The sequence below is a fragment of the Aspergillus pseudoviridinutans genome (genome assembly GCF_018340605.1).
Source record: "Aspergillus pseudoviridinutans IFM 55266 DNA, scaffold_2, whole genome shotgun sequence".
NCBI lineage: Eukaryota > Fungi > Ascomycota > Eurotiomycetes > Eurotiales > Aspergillaceae > Aspergillus > Aspergillus pseudoviridinutans.
In genome coordinates, this window is record NW_025091282.1 from 1,484,643 (window position 1) to 1,504,391 (window position 19,749).

The 19,749-nt window shown below is 50.1% G+C and overlaps 8 protein-coding genes across 8 annotated transcripts; 3 read left to right on the forward strand and 5 right to left on the reverse strand.

The window, feature by feature from the left end:
• Positions 1 to 422: 422 nt before the first annotated feature.
• Asppvi_002579 (L-rhamnose mutarotase) lies at positions 423 to 914 on the reverse strand (the record flags this gene model as incomplete). Its single annotated transcript, XM_043298561.1, has 3 exons — positions 423 to 506; positions 578 to 714; positions 785 to 914. The coding sequence occupies 3 exons, from the start codon at positions 912 to 914 to the stop codon at positions 423 to 425; spliced, it is 351 nt and encodes a 116-aa protein (XP_043154496.1).
• Positions 915 to 1,370: 456 nt separating this feature from the next.
• Asppvi_002580 (MFS transporter) lies at positions 1,371 to 3,140 on the reverse strand (the record flags this gene model as incomplete). The annotated part of the gene is made up of 5 exons (XM_043298562.1): positions 1,371 to 1,555; positions 1,619 to 2,433; positions 2,494 to 2,769; positions 2,820 to 2,899; positions 2,970 to 3,140. 5 exons carry the CDS (start codon positions 3,138 to 3,140, stop codon positions 1,371 to 1,373), a joined length of 1,527 nt encoding a protein of 508 aa, XP_043154497.1.
• A 1,589-nt stretch (positions 3,141 to 4,729) lies between these two features.
• niiA (nitrite reductase niiA) lies at positions 4,730 to 8,489 on the reverse strand (the record flags this gene model as incomplete). The annotated part of the gene is made up of 9 exons (XM_043298563.1): positions 4,730 to 5,726; positions 5,783 to 5,940; positions 5,991 to 6,463; positions 6,514 to 6,716; positions 6,770 to 7,297; positions 7,348 to 7,430; positions 7,482 to 8,021; positions 8,092 to 8,242; positions 8,317 to 8,489. The coding sequence occupies 9 exons, from the start codon at positions 8,487 to 8,489 to the stop codon at positions 4,730 to 4,732; spliced, it is 3,306 nt and encodes a 1,101-aa protein (XP_043154498.1).
• A 1,270-nt stretch (positions 8,490 to 9,759) lies between these two features.
• On the forward strand, positions 9,760 to 10,815 carry Asppvi_002582 (uncharacterized protein; the record flags this gene model as incomplete). The annotated part of the gene is made up of 4 exons (XM_043298564.1): positions 9,760 to 10,033; positions 10,103 to 10,202; positions 10,260 to 10,518; positions 10,576 to 10,815. The coding sequence occupies 4 exons, from the start codon at positions 9,760 to 9,762 to the stop codon at positions 10,813 to 10,815; spliced, it is 873 nt and encodes a 290-aa protein (XP_043154499.1).
• A 65-nt stretch (positions 10,816 to 10,880) lies between these two features.
• On the forward strand, positions 10,881 to 12,716 carry Asppvi_002583 (uncharacterized protein; the record flags this gene model as incomplete). Its single annotated transcript, XM_043298565.1, has 3 exons — positions 10,881 to 11,085; positions 11,135 to 11,758; positions 11,824 to 12,716. The coding sequence occupies 3 exons, from the start codon at positions 10,881 to 10,883 to the stop codon at positions 12,714 to 12,716; spliced, it is 1,722 nt and encodes a 573-aa protein (XP_043154500.1).
• A 395-nt stretch (positions 12,717 to 13,111) lies between these two features.
• On the reverse strand, positions 13,112 to 16,056 carry Asppvi_002584 (tubulin gamma complex associated family protein; the record flags this gene model as incomplete). Its single annotated transcript, XM_043298566.1, has 2 exons — positions 13,112 to 15,864; positions 15,930 to 16,056. The coding sequence occupies 2 exons, from the start codon at positions 16,054 to 16,056 to the stop codon at positions 13,112 to 13,114; spliced, it is 2,880 nt and encodes a 959-aa protein (XP_043154501.1).
• Positions 16,057 to 16,321: 265 nt separating this feature from the next.
• On the forward strand, positions 16,322 to 17,400 carry Asppvi_002585 (uncharacterized protein; the record flags this gene model as incomplete). Its single annotated transcript, XM_043298567.1, has 4 exons — positions 16,322 to 16,505; positions 16,617 to 16,735; positions 16,801 to 16,993; positions 17,057 to 17,400. The coding sequence occupies 4 exons, from the start codon at positions 16,322 to 16,324 to the stop codon at positions 17,398 to 17,400; spliced, it is 840 nt and encodes a 279-aa protein (XP_043154502.1).
• Positions 17,401 to 17,799: 399 nt separating this feature from the next.
• On the reverse strand, positions 17,800 to 19,397 carry Asppvi_002586 (isocitrate dehydrogenase (NAD(+)) IDH2; the record flags this gene model as incomplete). Its single annotated transcript, XM_043298568.1, has 6 exons — positions 17,800 to 17,871; positions 17,940 to 18,659; positions 18,721 to 18,843; positions 18,908 to 18,994; positions 19,166 to 19,231; positions 19,308 to 19,397. 6 exons carry the CDS (start codon positions 19,395 to 19,397, stop codon positions 17,800 to 17,802), a joined length of 1,158 nt encoding a protein of 385 aa, XP_043154503.1.
• Between the last annotated feature and the right edge of the window lie 352 nt (positions 19,398 to 19,749).

A 19,749-nucleotide genomic window follows, 5' to 3' on the forward strand; every position in this document is an offset into this window, starting at 1 on the left:
AGTCCTCTTTTTGCTTGCTTGATGGATAAGGCGTTCTTGGGAGCAAATATTGGGTGGCTGCGGAATTTCCTGGTGAAGATACCCATCTCTGCAATGCTTATCTCTATGGTCTCTTCATTCGTTCAATTTTAGCTTTGCCGGCGATGGTCGCTCAGTGTCTGGATTTCTGGAAATCTGGAGAATCCTGGTTGATATCCATGATTTTGGAAATCATCTTGACTCTTGAGCATCCCAACGCGACAGGCGCTTTGCTTGAATTCAATCCATTTGCCTATCTGTAATTGCAGCCTTGTACCAAGTCCAATTGACCCTGAGTCGAATCGTAGGATCCTTCCAGCTCTGGCATGTCAATATCGTACATGACTCTCGAAAGTAGGGCTCTCATAAGTAATTATTATTATGCTGGCCATCTAATCCAAAGTTCAATCGGTGTAAAAGACTTCGTCCAGGACCTTCCACCACCCAGGCCCTTCTGCACTGCCCACAGCGCCAGGAATGGGACTCTCCTGCAAGTAAGCACACATCAGCATCGTCCCGTTGTCTAGGTTCGTAATGTCAATCAGCTGAACCAGCATACCTGCATCCTATCAGTCATCACCCACCACTCGCGCACTTTCGGATTCGCCCTCATCTTCTCCATATCGGCCTCATAATCGTCGCCGACATACGTGAACGTCGCAAATAACGTGCGCTCATTGTCGAAGAATATCGAGTCTACGTAATCACTTAATCAGCTAGGCCCCGAAGAACCTTTGATCTCTGCATATGTAAAGTTTCTACGCACAGTCTCTGATATTGCAATCCTCAGTCTGCTGCAGGACCTCGGGCCATACGTTCGCGTGGCATTCTTTGTAGGCCGCGACGGCGGAGGGCTTCAGATAGACGATTTGCGCGATGCGGCGGACTGGTGCCATTTTTGGGCTGGTGAGATGGGCCGTTTCGGTCGAGGTGAGATGATGTAGCTATGCGATGCTAGCTATTGATATTGGGATGAATGGAAAAGGAATTTGTTGATCTGTTCTGATTGTGATGCCCCTCTTCGGGAGATATGGGGCAGGACTCCGGTCGGGATGCTTTGACCCGAGATTATTAGATTATGTGGGGATTATACGTTTGCGAGACCCTGATGGTGATTATTAAAGATCGATAAGGGTTTATGTACGGGCGTGGATCTTTTGGAGTGAGAATGTGCATGTTTGAGGATTATGAAAATTTCACTAAGACTATTATTCATTCCAAGGTGATATGTAAAAGGTTCCAGGTTGCATCCCAAACGCCGATATATGTATCGCTGATCATCCGAGGTATCCCAAATGCAAGTCGGACGAGAAATCATGTAGGAGGTTGTATCGTAACAGGTCGTACTGTGGTCATTGCGGCATCATCTGGGATTTCGGTACTGGTCGAATCCACGAAACGGCCAAGTTGGCGGCGATGGAGATCACGCCGATGATCCAGAGGGACCGGCTGTAGTGCGTCTCATTGTATCGGAAGATGATGGCGAAGATGATACCACCAAGGTTTCCCATGCCGCCCACAGCACCGGAGACGACGCCTGCAGAGACAGATCGTTTAGCAAGTGGGCCTTCAGGGAGAGGACGGAAGAGAGGTTTCTTACCATTTGCGAAGGGATGAACATGAGGTACGACAGCAAAGTTGGCGCCATTGCATGCTTCCAGAAAGAATGCCAGTCCGGCAGTGAGACCGAACATCGTTGCTTTGGATCCGGGATTGGTGAGGCCAATGGCCAGTTGGAAAGCACCCATGACAACGCCGAGGAAGGAAAGAAGAAGTTTCTTCGACCATACAGCCCCTGTGTGCTTGTACAGCATGTCTGCAATGAATCCACCTGCAGGACGGAAAACAACGTTGAGAAGACCGAACATAGCTGCCCAGCGGCCGGATTCGGTTTGCCCCATGTCAGGGAAGTTCTTGGAATAGAATTCGCCCAGAATGGAGTTTATAGCGAGCTCAGACCCAAAGGAACAGGCATATGGGATGGCAACAGCGGCCGTGGAGAGACTGAGAAGGACGTTCATGACCTCCTTGCGGCTAGGGGCCACCACAGTGTCTGTTCTGAGAATGTCAACCTGTCCAACAGCTTGAGCTTCAGTATCGACCATCTGAGGTGTTTGGACACCCTTCTTCTCCGATTGAGGAGTGGATAGATTGATAGACGGAGGACCAGATGGGCGGGTAGAGGGGCTGCCTGACATGAGGTTGATAATATTGGCTTGGGATTCATTGCTCTCCTTCATCCAGATATGACGCTCCGACCATTTGCCAGTAGGGGTATCCTCGCATATGAACAGCATGCCGAGAGCCAGGACGACGATGATTATGAATGGGACAATGTACGCAACGCGCCATGCTTTATGGGGGGTGAGGCCCTGAGAGTGAACAAGTGAGTCGTAGATGGCAGGCATGACGAAACTACGAGGAAAAATGTCAGCGAGGCCCATGAACGTAGATCTATCCGGGCGAGCGGCTTACTATGTGATCCCACCTCCAGCATTACCCCAGCCTGCGGCCAGAGAGTTGGCAGTCCCCACAATGTTCTTATCGAAGAAACCGGTGCACCATACTTGGCAAGGGACAAATGTACCACCAAGAATGCCAACGAAGAAACGCAGGGCGATTAAACCATTAGGGGTGGTCACCAGACCAGCCATAGCTGTAGGAATAGAGCCACAAAGCAAGAGGCCGATGAAAACAAGTCGAGGCCCGAAGCGGTCACAGAGCGGCCCAGCGATGAAACGAACAAGGAATCTGTGCCTGTCAGCTGTGGGCTCCGATGGATCTATCTGTTCAATTCTTACGTAGCCAGAAGAGCAACAATGTTCGAGTTTGCGACTTGTTGCTGTGTCATATGGAGATCTTTGCGAATGGTCACCGTTAACTAGGCAGCCATTCTCAGTCAATTGTTCCACGTTTCCAAGTGCTTCCTGTTTAGTAGACCATTGACTTACCAGAGGTGGAAATGCATACCATGACAGGAATGCAACCATGAAGCCAAGCCACGAGAAGAAGAATACCCGGCCATACCGGTCGAAGGGATTGAGGACTGGTATCGACCTTGCTTTTCGGTTACTGGGGTTGGTTTCCGGAGAGACGACAAGTAATTTGAGTGAGTCCATCATTGCCCGAAGTGCCTCCCCTGGTAGTTGGTCGGCGTACAACCGAGAGTAGACAAAACAGACAGTAAATATGGACCGATTGAGCGCGCAATGAGACACTAGTTATTCCAAGACGAGTAGAGTAATGAAGTAACTTTCTGAGGATGTATAGGAAGCTTGATTCTGTCTAGATATGTACGGCGGACTATCATGGACAGAAGCAACGGCTATATAAGATGATGCCTGAGAGGCAGTGAGAGGCGTACCAGAAAAAACAAACGACGTAAGCGCTGAGATATCTTGCTTCTCATGTGTGGCAAGCCTAAAGCACCAGCTATCTCCTAGGAGTGCTGCACTGCTTCGAGACCATGTCGCTACATGGCCTATGACGGAGACATCTCCTCCGTATAGATTAGATCTGAGGGAGCTGTTGTCCGTCTGATATTCGTAACGGATAAGCAAAGATGAGAAAAGATAATGTCAATCCTATCTCCCCAGTTTAACTGGACGATCCTCTTGCCCTTTGCCAGGGCGTAGTTCCTGACAATAAGAGTCATATTATTGGACAGCCATCCGTCCAACACCTTGATAATTCATAGAGCATCTGATAGACGGTCTGAAAAAGGCTACAGGGTAGCTAGCCCGCGTGCCAGCCAATCCACTGCAGAGATAAGGGTTCGATAAGAGCCAAATCTGGAGTCATCGTTTCCCCGTTCGGACGGCCCTGATATCAGGACATGGATAGCTATACTGGTGTTTGCTGATCCCGCAGCCACCTTGGGTCTACTGCCCGACAGGATGACCGCAAAAACATGGAACCAGGAACGAAGAACCTGTGTGAGATTCTCGGTGGGTCAAGGCCATGGGCGAGGATGAGCCGGAGGTGTTGATAACCGAATTGCACGTCATTGGACGGTCTCCCGGGTAATGACGCCCTCAAAACCTTCCATGTGCCTGGAAGAGACAGATAGTGCCAGCATTGCCTTGTGTCACAGCCTCAGAGGTAATCGTTCTTCAGACGAGGCCAGACTGATAGACGAAAATACTGAGGGCTGACAGCGAGCTCCGCGGAAATGTGAAGAAGAGATGGTCTCCTTTTAAGGCAGCGGTGGAGACAAAAGTGGATGACTMCAGTGGGGGCCCGAGATAAGGCCAAAAATTGTCTCGACCGTAGTCTGTCTGAATCAAGGTGGCAGTCTGAAAAGTGGGAAGTGATACCTAGGGACCTTAGATAAGGTAGGTAGGGGAAGATAAGAAACGATCAGCGGTGAACCAATCAGTCAGGCGCACCCAGGCTAATGGTTGTTGCACGTGATTGGTATTACCCTAATGCTGATATCATTCCTGCCTCAGTCCTCTCCTACAGCAATCAACTTCTTTGGCTCAAGCATTTTGGATATGTACTGATCTATCGCGGGATTTAACTCTTCATGGAACAGAATATGCGACTTTTGCAAGGATGGAATACGCAATGTTTCTGATCATAATCAACTATATTGTATACTAAAGGACAAGGATATCTGTGCAACTCGTAATACATGCAAACATAGCAAGTAAAAGGGACCCCATGATAATGACAACCGCTACGCCTCATTCTGTATGCCATAATTATGCTACCAATCGATGATGTTTGCCGCCTGTGTGGTCGGCACTTGCGTATTGATATCACACGCCTTCTTGCCCCTCATGCCCTTGTACCTCTTGTCGACCTTCTGGAACGGGTCCGGTGCTTCCCCCTTCTTCACCTTCCATTTCTCAGTTCCCAGAACCGAATCTAGTTCCTCAACGGGCGGCAGCTTCATATACACCCAGCCGTCGTCGCGTTCCTCAACAGGGAAGGTCGCGATGTTCATGCTCTCGTCATTCGAGCACCGCCCTGCCTGCTCACCGTTGAGCTCAAAGTTGCGTTTGTGGTAAGGGCAAGAGACCCAATATCTGCCCGCATCGTCATCGCCAATCAGGCCGTCAGACAGGACGAAGGCGCGTTTGTGTGGGCACATTTGTTGCGTGGCGTAGTACTTGCCCTTGACCTTGAAGATGGCCAACTGAGTATCCCCGCGCTTGATGTTAGCCGAGGAAATCTGCGGGTGCTCATCTGAAAAGTAGTTTGCTTCGATGACAGGCTGCCATGACAGAGTCGACCACTGGTGACCCCTGAAGTCCTCGTTTGCAGAGTCCTTGGGCCAGTATGCGGGTCGCTGCTGTTCACGTTCTTTGATGACCTCAACCGTGTCGACAGTCTCGTCGCTGTTGGCGAACTGTTGAAAGTATTTGCGTCGCTTTGGATTGCGGACTGTCTCAGTCCACTCGCAAAAGTAGCTGTTCACCAATTCTTCCATCTGCTGTTCCATTTCAGCTCCTATCCCCAACTTGTCATCGATGATGACCTCTCGGAGATAGTTAATACCCCCGGGGAGGTTCTCAATCCATCGGGCAGTCCGCTGCAGTTTGTCTGCCGTTCTGATATAAAAGATGAGATACCGATCAATGATAGGAATGACTTTCTCAGGAGGCACATCTTTCGCAAGCAACTCGGAGTGCCGAGGTTTGGCGCCTCCATTGCCACCAACGAAAATGTTAAATCCTTTTTCGGTTGCAATCAATCCAAAACTGATCAGAAATTAGCTGCATGTACCTTTAGACTCTAAGAATGACCTTGTACTTACTCCTTGTTCTGAGCCTCGGCACACTCTCTGACACAGCCAGATACCGCTCCTTTGAGCTTGTGCGGTGACCGAATACTCTTGTACCGCTCCTCCAGTCGGATCGCCATTCCAACACTGTCGCCGATACCGAATCGGCACCATGTAGTTCCGACACAGCTCTGATAGAATACGTCAGCTAGGAAACATAAACTTAAACAGGTGACAGTACCTTGATTGTTCGAAGCGACTTGGCATAAGCATGACCACTCTCCATTCCCGCATCCACGAGCTCCGTCCAGATGTCAAGTAGATCTTGCTTCTTGGCACCAAACAAGTCAATACGCTGACCTCCTGTAATCTTGCAGTAGAGGTCATATTTCTTCGCCACTTGACCAATTGTGATCAGCTTATCCGCAGTGATCTCACCACCAGGGACTCGCGGAACCACAGAGAACGTTCCGTTTCTCTGGATGTTGGCAAGGAATCGGTCATTTGTCTCTTGAAGGTCATGAAGCTCCTTGTCCATGATGTGCTGGTTGAACAAACTCGAAAGAATGGATGCAATGGCAGGTTTGCAAATCTCGCAGCCAAGAGAGTCCGGCTTCCTTCCCACGGCCTGCATGACATCGACGAATGTTTTCAGTCTCTTGACAGCGATTACAGTATAGAGATCGGCTCGCGAATATGGGATGTGCATGCAGACTATATTCTGGTCAGAGCAAGTCAATGGGGTTGTTGTGTCAGGCACATACGATGGTTCGATACTTCTTGACCCATGTCCAGCATGGCCTTGTTGAAGATCGACTGCACCAAAGGCATACAGCCTCCACAACCACTTCCTGCTTTCGTGCACGACTTAATCTCACCAATAGTCTTGCATGTACCACTCTTGACATTTTCGACGATGTCCCCTTTTGTGACATTGTGGCACGAGCAAATTTGGGCGTCGTCGTCTCTGTGGTGTTCGTGTTAGTGCCGTCTTGTCCAGCATGCAAGCGGAAGACTTACAAATCATCGGCATTCTCGTCGCCGTCCTTTTGGGCTCCAAGAATAAACTGACTGGGAGGTACTTCGAGAGGCCTCTGGCTCTTGACCATCTGGTTCAATTTCACATAGTCCTTGGTGTCGCCAATCATCATACCTCCAAGCAAGTACTTCCCATCCATAGTGAACAAGTACTTCTTGTAAACTCCGGCGAATGGATCCTTGTATGTCAATGCCTTGACATTTGGTTCTTTGTCGCCATCAAAGCTCCTCACCGATCCATCGATAATCGACGGCCGTCGCCCCGGAAGGAATTTAGGCCCATCTCTGTCGGCAAAGAAGTCTCCAAAGCTGGCCACATCAACACCAAGAAGTTTTAGCTTTGTGCTCAGATCGGGGCGCTTGAAGCTTTTTGGCTCCTTATCGGGATTGGTCAAGTTGAAGGAAAGCACATCGGCCATTTCGATTCCAGGTGCGATAATTCCGAACGTCTGGTTCTCCCAGCTAGCACATTCGCCAATGGCATAGATATCGGGAATGGAAGTTTGTAAACTAATCAAGTCAGTCTGCAATAGATATCTGAAAGAACAATATGTACTGACCTTTCATTGATAACAAACCCTCCCCGTCCAGCGCACTGAATGCCGGCAGGAGGTCCCAGCTCATCTCTGGGTCGCACTCCAATCTAGAGGCAAGTTTAGCAGAGTACTGATGGTGCTCTTCTATGGAGACTTACAGCAAAACAAATACAGCAGCAGTCAATCTCTTCCCCGTCTTCAAAGATGATGCCAGTCACATTATTGTCGTCATCCGTTTTGATATTCGCGACCCGCTTCTCGTGTAATACGTCCAGGCCAAGCTCTCTTATCTTTCGGGTTACCAACGTGCCGGCGTCGCCGTCGAGCTGCCGTGCGAGAACCCACTTGTTGCGGTCAATGAGTTTGACTTTTCCAAAATCCTCGAGATCTGTCATTGCTTTGGCTGCTTCCAGGCCCAGCAAGCCTCCCCCTACAGTGACCGCGGTTTCACCTTTGTGTTTCGAAGCGAACTCGATGAGACGTTCTAGGTCTTGGATTGTTCTGTAAACAAAGATACCCTTGGCATCATAGCCAGGAGTGTGTGTGGGGAGTACTGCATCTGAGCCTGTAGCGAGGACCAGAATATCATAGGGGATGGTGTCGCCAGTTGAAGTCCTGACGGTCTTGTGGTCAGGGAAAATGTTGGTGACTTTGGTGTTGAGGTGATAGTCGAATGACCGGTCCTTGAACGACCCGTACTATGTAGTAGAGAGGAAGCTTAGTATCAGCTGGATGGAAGGCCTGGATATGTGACCGTCAAGTTCTTACCCATTCCTTGGGATTGAGGTACAAATCCTCGATCTTGCGATGCTCAAAAAAGGAGGAAAGCCCGACACGATTATAGGCAATGTGAGGCTCCTCCCCAATCACAACAATGTCGTACTTGCGTCTCTCTGCATCTTGCTTGACAATTTTCTCACTATTTGATGGTATCAGTAGTCAGTAGACAGCCCTTCTCGAGATCGTTCCTTATCCATCGAGCTGGCAACATACATAAATGAGATCGCTACCATGCCCAATCCGACGACCACAATCTTTTGCCGTCGGTTCGGGTCATTGTGACGATAATCTAGATCTCCGACAGGTTCGACTGTCGCATGGGATATGCCGTTGCTGATACTGCTGTGGACAGCATCGTTGTTTCTTGAGCTGTCGATCAACGGCATCGTGACTATTGACTAAGCCTCAATGCCAGTATTGACCACAAGTCATTACCAGGATGAACTCTCCTCTCTATCTCTTTCTAGGGGATGGCTGAGGACTTCTCTGCTCATATACAATCTACAGATCTTGCCGAGTTGGCATCCATTAAAAGGCGATCAGCTAGTTGCGTTTTATTTCTGCTAATTTTTTGGTGTCATCGGCGAACCTGCTACGATTGCGTCCACCCATGTTCAAGTCTAATCGCCGATATTCGCGGAAAGTCAAGCCATACAACATAACACAGTCATGGAGTGACTGTGCAACTGGGACAGAGTATGGCTCTCTGCGCCAAGACATGTCTTATCTTCAGGGTGGACTGATAAGGACGAAAGCGATGTCTCTTTCTATTTCCGCGGAGACTAAGCCAGCCCTTTGTCACACCTTATCTCTGCCGTGTAAGGACCCAGCCGATTATCAAAGATAAGCAGAACTGCTCTTGCCTCCACCCGATGAGTTCCAGATCGACTTCCATGGAGGGATACCGGGAGCGTATCTCGGTTGATCTGTCTATCTATGATTCTTACCATAGCCACTGAGCCAGGAAGGTGGCACGGTCAACGATGAGCTCAGAGTCGCTGGACTGGGGATGGTCCCTTACTGTTCGTCCCACCGTGGCGGATGGGAGGAATGGGCCTCTTTTTTGAAGAATTGTCTCATGATTCTTCCTAATTCCACCGCGCTCCAAGGGCACCTAACTTGTTTCCTTGCCAATAAGGATACAGGCTGCTTGATTTTCTTCCATCATAGTCCACACTGGCCCGAGAGCTCCCGTGATGGGTGACCGTTCCGTTTTCGGACGATTCGTCAAAGCTCACCGTCATACCATGGCGAATACCAGACCCAGTTCTCATTTGCACAATCGGGATCGCTGCGATCCGGGCAGGCACCCGTGGTAGCTTAAGGCTTATCTATCTGTTATCCGGCCCATTACTACCTCGAGGTCCCGCGGAGATCGTCATCGTAACATATCTGGCCTACTTCTATTCTAGCCTTTCTCCGAGGCCCTTTGTTTATACAAGCAAATATGGCAATTTGTGTGTCAAGAGAGTGTCTGACTACTGGCTTCCTCACTTGGAAACGGAATGCGTCATTTTCCTGATTCATTCCAGCCTGACTATGGTCGCCTTCTTCTGTCTGCCCTGTTCTTGAGAGATTTTTAGTCTAGAAAAGTCMGCTGTCTTCTCCGCGGTCCCTTCATTCTATACCATCATCATCAGCTGTAGTACTCAGGCGATGGCGACCATAACCCAAGTTCAGACACAGAAGACACAGACGGTCTTGCCGAAGAGCCTTACGGCAGTACCAGGCCAGATCACAGTCAAGGAAATCTCGAATGTCGACCTGCTAGATATACCCCTTCCACCGCCATCCACGAACCCGACTGAGATCCTCGCTCAAGACAAGGGCACACCAGACAATCATGTGCCTCGAGACCCTCGGCTCATCAGATTAACGGGTGTCCACCCATTCAATGTCGAACCTCCACTGACAGCCCTGTTCAATGAAGGTATGAACTGCCTTATGAAGCTCACTTTATTCCAATTGGCATGGCGCTCGGCTGACAGCCCACGTAAAGGTTTCTTGACATCACCGGAACTCTTCTACGTTAGGAACCATGGACCTGTCCCTTTGGTGCGCGACGAGGATATTCCAAACTGGGAGATCAGCATCGAAGGGTAAGTGATTGTTCGATGATGTTGTTCAAATGCCGAGGGAACTAACTGTCCGTAAAGGCTGGTTGAGCGGCCGGTCGTCTTGAACTTTCGTCAGATTTTGCAAAAATTCAATCAGATCACTGCCCCAATTACACTCGTATGCGCTGGAAACAGGCGCAAGGAGCAAAACACAGTGCGGAAATCAAAGGGTTTCTCCTGGGGACCAGCTGGTCTGTCAACTGCCCTTTTTACTGGCCCCTTGATGGCGGATGTCTTGCGGTATGCGAAGCCACTGCGCCAGGCCAAGTACGTCTGCATGGAGGGAGCAGATAAGCTGGTCAGTGCTCCTCCCGGAATTACAATGTCATTCTCTGGTCCACTGACTTTGCTATAGCCTAATGGCTACTATGGCACATCAGTCAAGCTCAACTGGGCCATGGATCCCAACAAATTGATCATGCTTGCGCATAAGATGAATGGCGAGCCTCTTCGTCCCGATCACGGTCGTCCCTTGAGAGCTGTTGTACCTGGTCAAATCGGCGGTCGAAGCGTGAAGTGGATTAAGAAACTGATCTTGACTGATGTACCCAGTGACAACTGGTACCACATCTATGACAACCGAGTATTGCCGTAAGTGGACCGAGATACCTCGGATGACCACTTGCTGAGCGTTGCAACAGAACGACCGTCTCTCCCGAAATGGCCGCTTCGGATCCGATGTGGTGGCGTGACGAACGCTATGCCATTTATGATCTCAATGTGAATTCTGCTGCTGCGTACCCTCAACACAACGAAGTCCTTGATCTTGCGACGGCTGGGGAATCCTACACCGCCAAGGGGTATGCATATGCTGGAGGAGGCCGAAGAGTCACTAGAGTCGAGATCTCGCTGAACAAAGGCAAATGTATGCTATTCAATCTATCGTCTTGTAACGAAGCTAACTTGTCTTGCAGCTTGGCGTTTGGCGAACATTCAGTATGCTGAAGACAGGTACCGCGACTTTGATGGCGAATTGTTCGGCGGCAAAGTCGACATGCCCTGGCGTGAATCATGTTACTGCTGGTGTTTCTGGTCTCTGGATATTCCTGTGTCCGATCTGGAAGCTAGCGATGCCCTGCTAGTGAGAGGTATGGATGAAGCGATGAGCGTCCAACCGCGCGACATGTACTGGTCCGTTCTCGGAATGATGAACAATCCTTGGTTCCGAGTAACGATCACAAAACAGAATGGGACCTTGTTGTTCGAACACCCCACGCACCCTGTCATGGCTGGCGGTTGGATGGAACGCGTCAAAAAGGCTGGCGGCGATCTGACCAACGGCAACTGGGGAGAGAGACAAGAAGGGGAAACATTGGTAGAACCTCAACCTGTGAAGGAAATCAACATGAAGAAGGAAGGCTTGAATCGGATTATCAGTCTCGAAGAGTTCAAGAAAAGCAATGAGGAGGGCGCGCATTGGTTTATAGTGAAGGGGGAAGTGTATGACGGAAAGCCGTTCCTTGAAGGTCACCCGGGAGGAGCACAGAGCATCGTCTCTTCCATCGGGTTGGATGTGACTGAGGATTTTTCCGAAATCCGTGAGTTCTCCGACAGCCGTCTTAGGTTTTTCCTTGAGAGAATGCAGAACTGACATCAATCACAGATAGCGAGACGGCGAAAGCAATGATGCCCAACTATCACATCGGCACAATGGAGGAGGCGTCCCTGAAGGCGCTCAAAGAAGCCGGCAAAAGAGAAGAGCCCAGCGAGCCTCGTGCACTCTTCCTCCAACCACGGTCATGGACGAAGGCGAAACTTGCAGCAAAGCGGGATGTCTCCTGGGATACACGCATCTTCACTTTCGAACTGGAACACCAGAAGCAAAAGCTGGGCCTGCCGATTGGACAACATATGATGATCAAGGTCCAGGATCCCACAACGAAAGAAACTATCATTCGATCATACACCCCGCTCTCCGATCCCAGCAAAGAGGGGTCAGTTGATGTGCTCATCAAGGTGTACTTCCCAACGCCAACCGTACCCGGTGGAAAAATGACACTGGCCCTCGACCAGCTTCCCCTGGGCTCAATGATCGAGTGTAAAGGCCCTACAGGCCGGTTCGAGTATCTCGGAAACGGCAGGGTTATCATCAGCGGTAAGGAGCGGCGCGTACGCTCCTTCAAGATGATTTGCGGCGGTACTGGTATCACCCCGATCTTTCAAGTTCTCCGCGCAGTGATGCAAGACCCTCAAGATCCCACATCGTGCGTTGTCCTCTTTGGGAACAGACAAGAGGAGGATATCCTGTGTCGAGCCGAGCTCGATGCAATTGAGGCGTCAGATAAGAACAAGTGCGCGATTGTACATACTCTCAGCAAAGCACCAGACACGTGGACTGGCCGGAGGGGACGTATCGGTGAAGCACTTCTGAAGGAGTTTGCCGCGCCTGACGATGAGAGCATGGTACTCATCTGCGGGCCTGAGCCGATGGAAAATTCTGCCAAGACGATCCTTTTAGCCCAAGGGTGGAAAGAGTCCAATCTCCATTTCTTCTAGCTTGTTTAGAAAGGCTGCGACTGTTTTTCATAGCGATCATGATTACTGAATGGAAGGCCTGGAATGCTGGCGTTCTGGGACTGCATGTATGAACAATAATTGGGAAATAACGAGGTATACGGGCTCGATTATGTCACCTCAATAGAGTTACTTGCTAGGTATTCGCACATGGGCAATCCAAATGCTATATCCTACCCAAAGACCGGAACTCTCTGTAAGTTGCTAGCTGGACACGGAACGTGGTGATGAAACCCGTGTTTCAGCCTGTTAAGGACCCGCGGACTTGGTTGATTATTGCTTCATAAATGGCTGGCCATTAGTAAAGCAGTAACCCTGGTTTGAGATACTTCGACTAAGTTTGATCGTATGCATGTGGGTTTTCGCGATGACATCGTTCAGTAGTATCTTTTCATATCTAATCGCACCAGAAGACGCTCGAAAATGCTTATAGGCTCTGCTCTCGACCTGCCAGCGAACTTGGATGAAGCCTTCACACCGTCCAACCCACGCAGGTAGCCGACAAAGGCCGAGGTCTGTTTTCGGAAGGTCGCGTAGAGGTGCGCAATTGTATTTTCGCTCTCGTGGCGAACACCCTCCAGCCCATCGAGCCGGGACAGCGGAGCAAATGTCAGAATCGTCCCGAAGATCTTCTCAAGCAATTTGGCAGCCTCAGCGTGTCTTTTGCTCAGGAATAGGGCGAAGAGCATCTGGTCGAGAGTTTCTTCGTGGTACCTCCTCAGCCAGGAAACGGAGTGTGCCGCTTCTATAACGCCGTCGATGTCGCCATGCTCAAGGCAGTATTCAATTCTCGTAAGGGTATCCTGGAATGTTTGCCAGATAGAGCCGACGCCAACGTGAAAACAATAATCGCTCACGGCAAGGACGAAATGCTGGCAGTCTATGCGGAATCGCTGAAAAAGATTTCGTGTATCTCCGGAAAGAGAGCTCCTTGCAGTCGAATCGCGAATAAGACCTCTGACAACCGAAACCATGCGGATCAGGCGTAACAAATGCTTGAATAGGCGGTCGTACTGATCCAAGGATCGCTGCGTTATAATCGTTTCCAGGACTGCGGATGGTTTATACTGAAGACGGAGAAAATCGAGTGCTTCAATAGCATTCGGATCCTTGCATTTCACAATCTCATCGTCGGTCAAGTCGCGAATTGAGAAACTCAACCCACCAGGAAGCTCCCGTTCCCTGAGAAACTCGGCATTACTTGAATTGTCTAGGCGCTCGTCCATGTTACAATCACTCAGAAGGCCGATCAATACCAGTCGCAGTTCGGAGCTTGCAGGAGGCCAAGTGTCACGATTCCCTAGGCGCAAACCGGTATGCACGCCGCTCCGTACGACACCTGATCTACGCTCACCACTCTCCATTTCGGGATCAAAAAGTGAGTGCGAGAGGCGCGAAGCAAAGAAGCCATCACCTAACAATTGAAATCGCCACTGCAGGGTGAGATGGTATCTTAATTTGTGTTCCTTGAATAAGAGGTGAAGACAGGAAAAGTCAACGAGTAAAGCTTGCGAGGATAGTAGAGGTGCCAGAGAAAGGTAGAGAGCGGATATCATTTCTGGACCAAAATCGTTTCTGGGCGGATGAATTGGTCGAGGCCTGTCCAGCGTACTTGTGTCGAACAATGGACCAAGTTCGTCGTTTTCTAAGGAAGAGTCATTCGCAAGCAATCCGGTCGTATGCTTGGAATCATCGATATCGAAGAGCTCGAAAGCACCCAAGATAGCTTGGTCGTCCCCGGCAGAACCAGACTTCTGCATATGTTCTTCTGCAAGTGCTTTATCCATCCTCACTTGCTCCGAGCGTTGGCCCCGACTGTATCTGAGGATTTCCGAGCGGAGTTCAGCCTCATATTGCTGAGCTTTCTTTTGGATTCTCTCGATGCCGGACCAACTTCCTGCACAACGCAAATTGGGACCATCTCTGTGAAGGGTCGCATCATTTGCGATTGGGTGTTGAGGATGGTATTGTCTGAGTAGCCGCAAGCTTCGACCTGTCTCGAATATCAATTCTGCTTGCTCCCCGGGGATAAAGGTCGGCATTTGCTCGGGACGATAATGATATTGCAAAGTTGCTGCTTTCGCACTTCTCGAGCCTGCTCTACCCTCGTATCGCTCTACAGCCACGAAGCCTTCACTCTTCGCAGCCATTTCCACTAATGCAGGTGTCTCAGCGCGCAGGCCAACCCAAGATTCCACGTAATGGAGCCAAGGTGCAATCACACGAGCAACAAGTTCATGAAAAAGATTTTCCATAGAGCCAAAAGCTTGAGCAAAATGAGCCGCTTTCTCAATGATTGCAGAGATCACTTGCGCATCTGACGCAGCTTTCTGGACCGCTTCGACTATGTTCGATAACGCACCGACCAGTTCACCACACCGCTGAAAAAGTGCCATGATTTGAACGAGGGACGAGACTTCCTTGAAATAGTTAATTATTTGCTTCTCAAGCGTGTAGATAATCACAGCCGCAGCACTGGCAAAAGCAGATCGAGCAGATAATTCCTTGGGCTTGATCCGAGTCCGGCGCGCAAAGTCCCTTGTGTTGTACATAGCCGTACCACAGCGGAGGACTTCCTCAGTCAGGCCATTGACAACGGTGAGGCTGACTCCAGAAACGCGGACGTTGTCAGATACCCTTTCGAACGCTTTCCGCTGCTTGTTGTAACGGAAGAATATGGAGCTCCAGCCGAGTCCTAGTCTGAATAAAGCATGGAAGAAGACATCATTCCGAGCCACACGTCCCGCGTCTTTAGATTCATTTTCAGAGTACTGGCGTGCCAAAGCTGAATCAAAGCCTTTCGCACCAGATTCGCTGAAATAAGCGGACGTCGACTCGAGAGACGATCGATCATGGTACCTCTCCCATGACCTCAGCGAAATCTCAGGAATTGTACCGTTTTGCAGGCTTTCAAGCGTCCAGATACTATCTGACTCGGCCTCAAGAATATCATCGTTCTGGTGGCTAAGGTTATCGTCTACTTGAGTATCACTGAACGCATCCGTGATTGACTCTGCCGGCTGATCGAAGAGGAAAAAGTTATGTCCTTCGATATTATCTAGCTGGGGTAACGGGTCTGCATCTTCCGCGCGTAGCTTGAGAGGGCTCTTAAAGAACCCCTCATTGAGGTCTTTCGAGGAGAAGCTGTCAGCTGCCCATAATTCGCGTCAAACAAGTGCTCATGTTAGAACGCACCAGGTAGGTTCTTATTCAATTGGAATAAATCTGACGGCTGCAAAAACTCCAAGGTAAAATTGGAAAGCCTCCACAAACTATCGCTCGAGAAAGGATCCGCGTCATACTGGCCCTGATCCATCGTCATCCATACCGTGCCATTTCACGCATATAATCCTCGACTCCTTATCAGCATCTTAAGCCTTAACGCGTTGTTGGCGCGCGATCACATGCCACTAAGCTTGAAGCGCACTAGCGCCTGCGCCCAGCCGACGCCCGGGCCACCGTTTGTTAGGGAATCCGAGGAGCAGTTGCGCGCATCGTCATACCTGACCTGAAATAACCAAGCAGGGTTCTTATTGTCCAGGCTACCTTCTGTAGCTCACTGTTTGTCGCAAGACAGTGCCGTTACGATGCCACCCAAGAAGAAACCAAAGCTGACTGATCTCCAAGCCGAATCTGCGCAGCCGGCCGCCGATACACCCGCCAGTGAGGGCGCAGGCAAACCAGACAATGGGCACGACTTGGTAGCGGATCCCTGGACAGATGAGCAGGAGACAGCTCTGCTGAAGGGGATTATCAAATGGAAGCCAGTTGGTAAGTTCCGACAATCTCTTACTCGATGTTGTCATTTTGTAACCACAAGATGAAAACCAAACTAAGCGGTGCATACATCTCAAGGCATGCACAAACACTTCCGTATGATAGCAATCTCCGAGTTCATGAAAAGCCAGGGCTACGCGCCATCGAATTGCGAGCACACACGGATACCAGGCATATGGAAGAAGCTAGGAACACTTTACAATTTGCCTGCGCTCGATGAACGTGTACGTCATGGCAGGCGCGCTCCTCCTGCTTCGATTGCAGAACTGACATATTCTTAACGATCCAGGAAGATTCGTTAATCACAGAACCCTCTGATGACCCCGACGGATCAAAAGACTTCTACTGCCCGTTTGAACTGCCCGAGGATGAGTACGGCGACTTGATGTTCGAGAGGAGGCTAGCGATGGAGGGATCCGCGTCACCTAATCCCAGTGCGCAAGCAGAGTCCAGAAGAGGCAGTACAATAGCGGATACAGATGGTGAGATATTCTCAATAAGATTACTCGCATCATTCTAATTCTCTGTTTCGCTTATTTATATAGAACCACGCTCTTCCCCAGCACCGTCACGAGGCAGAAAAGGAACCCGCAGCGCTCGCCAAGGAACGCGAGGCACCCGCTCGACGAGACTCCAGGTCGAGATTGAACCTCGTAAAGGATTAGGCACCGGCGAAGAAGACGTAGGTTCCGAGGAGACCGGGGCAAACGAAGAAGGCGACGAGGAAGGGTCAGATGGGGCGCAAGACGACAGCGAAGAGGACGAGGCGGAGGGAGACACGGGCGGCTCACCGACTACAAGGAGCACACGTGCGCAGACGACCAAATCGAGACAAAAGGGAGGCAGAGGTGGGGGAACAGGAACCAGAAGAGGTGGCCGGCGACGCTAGCATTCAGCTCCTTCGGGTCTGCTTTCATCTTTGGACATGATTTGCATTTCGATACCTTGAAAAGCTCGGAGTAGGCGTTCGGCAGGATTTATGTATGATTATGCAGAAGCCATGACGCTTGTACTACTATGATCATTTTTCCGTTAGGGTCTGGCGAATAGGGAACAAGCTTCAAATGAGGAACACGGAGTGCGTCGTCGAAGACTTGGATGTACCACTTGGTTGAAAGTACACAAGCGACAAGTGAGATCAGATGGGTATGAGAGCACAAAAGGGATGAATTTAGGTATAAGTAGCATCTTACTAAGTACATCTAAGTACATATAAAAAAGATCTAGGGTCGTTCAATGGCTAAAAGGTAGGATATTTGAGGGAATAGTACATTTCACGCCGAGTCCCTTACAGGCGCTTGCAGATAGCCTCAGCATACTCGTGGGTCTTGGCCTTGCCTCCCAGGTCACCAGTGAGAGTCTGCGATACAGCATGTCAGTATCCGAAAAGTTCCATTGGGGGTCAGAGTATCACGAGATTTCACATACCTTGCCCTCAGCCAGGGTGTCGAAAGTGGCCTTTTGAATACGAGCGGCGTGCTCGGTGAGACCCATGTGCTGCAGCATCATGATACTGGACAGGAGCAGAGCAGTAGGATTTGCGAGACCCTTGCCGGCAATGTCGGGAGCAGAGCCGTGAACGGCCTCGAAAATCGAGCACTCGTCACCAATGTTACCGGAGGGAGTGAGGCCGAGACCACCGATCAGGCCGGCGCACATGTCGGACAGAATGTCACCGTACAGGTTGGGCATGACAAGGACCTTGTCGTTGTAAGGAGTAGGATCGGTAACGATCTTCAGGCAAGAGTTGTCCAGCAGCTCAGCATCAAACTCGATATCGGGGAACTCCTTGGCGATTTCGCGGGCAGTGTTGAGGAAAAGACCATCGGACATCTTCATGATGGTGGCCTTGTGCACGACACGGACCTTCTTCTTGTTGACCGAACGAGCGTACTGGAAGGCGAAACGGAGAACCCTCTCGGAAGCTTCTCTGGTGATGAGCTTGATGCTCTGGACAACACCATCGACGACAACGTGCTCAATGCCAGAATATTCACCCTCGGTGTTCTCACGGATCAAAACAGTATCGACGTTGTCGTAAGGAGTCTTGTAACCGGCGACCGAGCGGCAGGGACGCAAGTTCGCAAACAGGTTGAAAGTACGACGGAGAGTAAGGTTAAGGGAAACGTGACCCTTGCCGACAGGAGTCTATATGATTTTATCTTAGTACTATATTTCGGTGGATCGCAAGGGCACGAGGTTTACTAACAGCAAGAGGACCCTTGAGAGCGACATAGTTCTTCTGCACACTTTTGATGGCGTCCTCGGGAATAGCGGTCTTTCCGTCCTTCAAGATGGGAGTGACGTCGACGGGCTCCCACTTGATGGGGGCCTAAAAAAAATAATTCAGTACTCAATTCTCCGGCGCGCAAGCGAATAGAAGGAGCAGGCTTTACCTTTGCGGCAGCAAAAATATCCTTCACGGACTGCGCAATTTCAGGACCGATACCGTCACCCTCAATCAGGGTGACTGTGTACTTTCCCTATCGATCAATCATCGTCAGACCTGAGCCCTTGTAATATTCTCATCTCCTCCAAAATTAATGCTTAATGGCTGCTGGAATGTCGAATATTCCACGAAGCAGTGGCGGATGTCACCGGGCCAGAGGAAAGGAAGGGTAATAGAAAAAAAAGTCGATCGAGGCATGACATACATCAGGACCTTTCTGTCCCTTGAACTTGGCGACCCGATCGTCGGCAGCGGAGGCATAACCGCGCAGCTAAATGAAAACATTAGCCTGATTAGTCCCGCAATTGAATGAAGTCGAATGGGATCGTCTGAAGCTCGTGTATTACCTGCGATAGAGGCGAAGCAAAACCTGGAGACACACGTGTTGTCCGCAGGCATTGGCGGGCCGGGGCAACGAAATTTCTGGCAGAGATCATTGTGATAGGTCCCCGGGTCAACAACCGACGTTCAGGTTTTAGAGAGAAAGGAATTGAAGATAAACAGGAAGAATGAGAGAAGAAGAAGAATACTGCGCGGTGGCGGGTCACTTGTGCGGGAACTTGGAGGCAGAGAGAAGAGGGTCTTTTTGCAACAATAATCCCGGTAACCCGAAAGCCACCACTCAGTCTTCGTCCAGCCTAGCAATGCAACCTGAGGTATCAACTACGCAAGTGGTGCGGCCGGTCCGACTGGCCCGTTCGGGAAGCCGCTAGTCCTAACCCGGTTTGACACGTGGGCGGTATGGACAGTGTTGGCGGTACTCTTTTCTTCCTTCTACGGAGTTAGCTA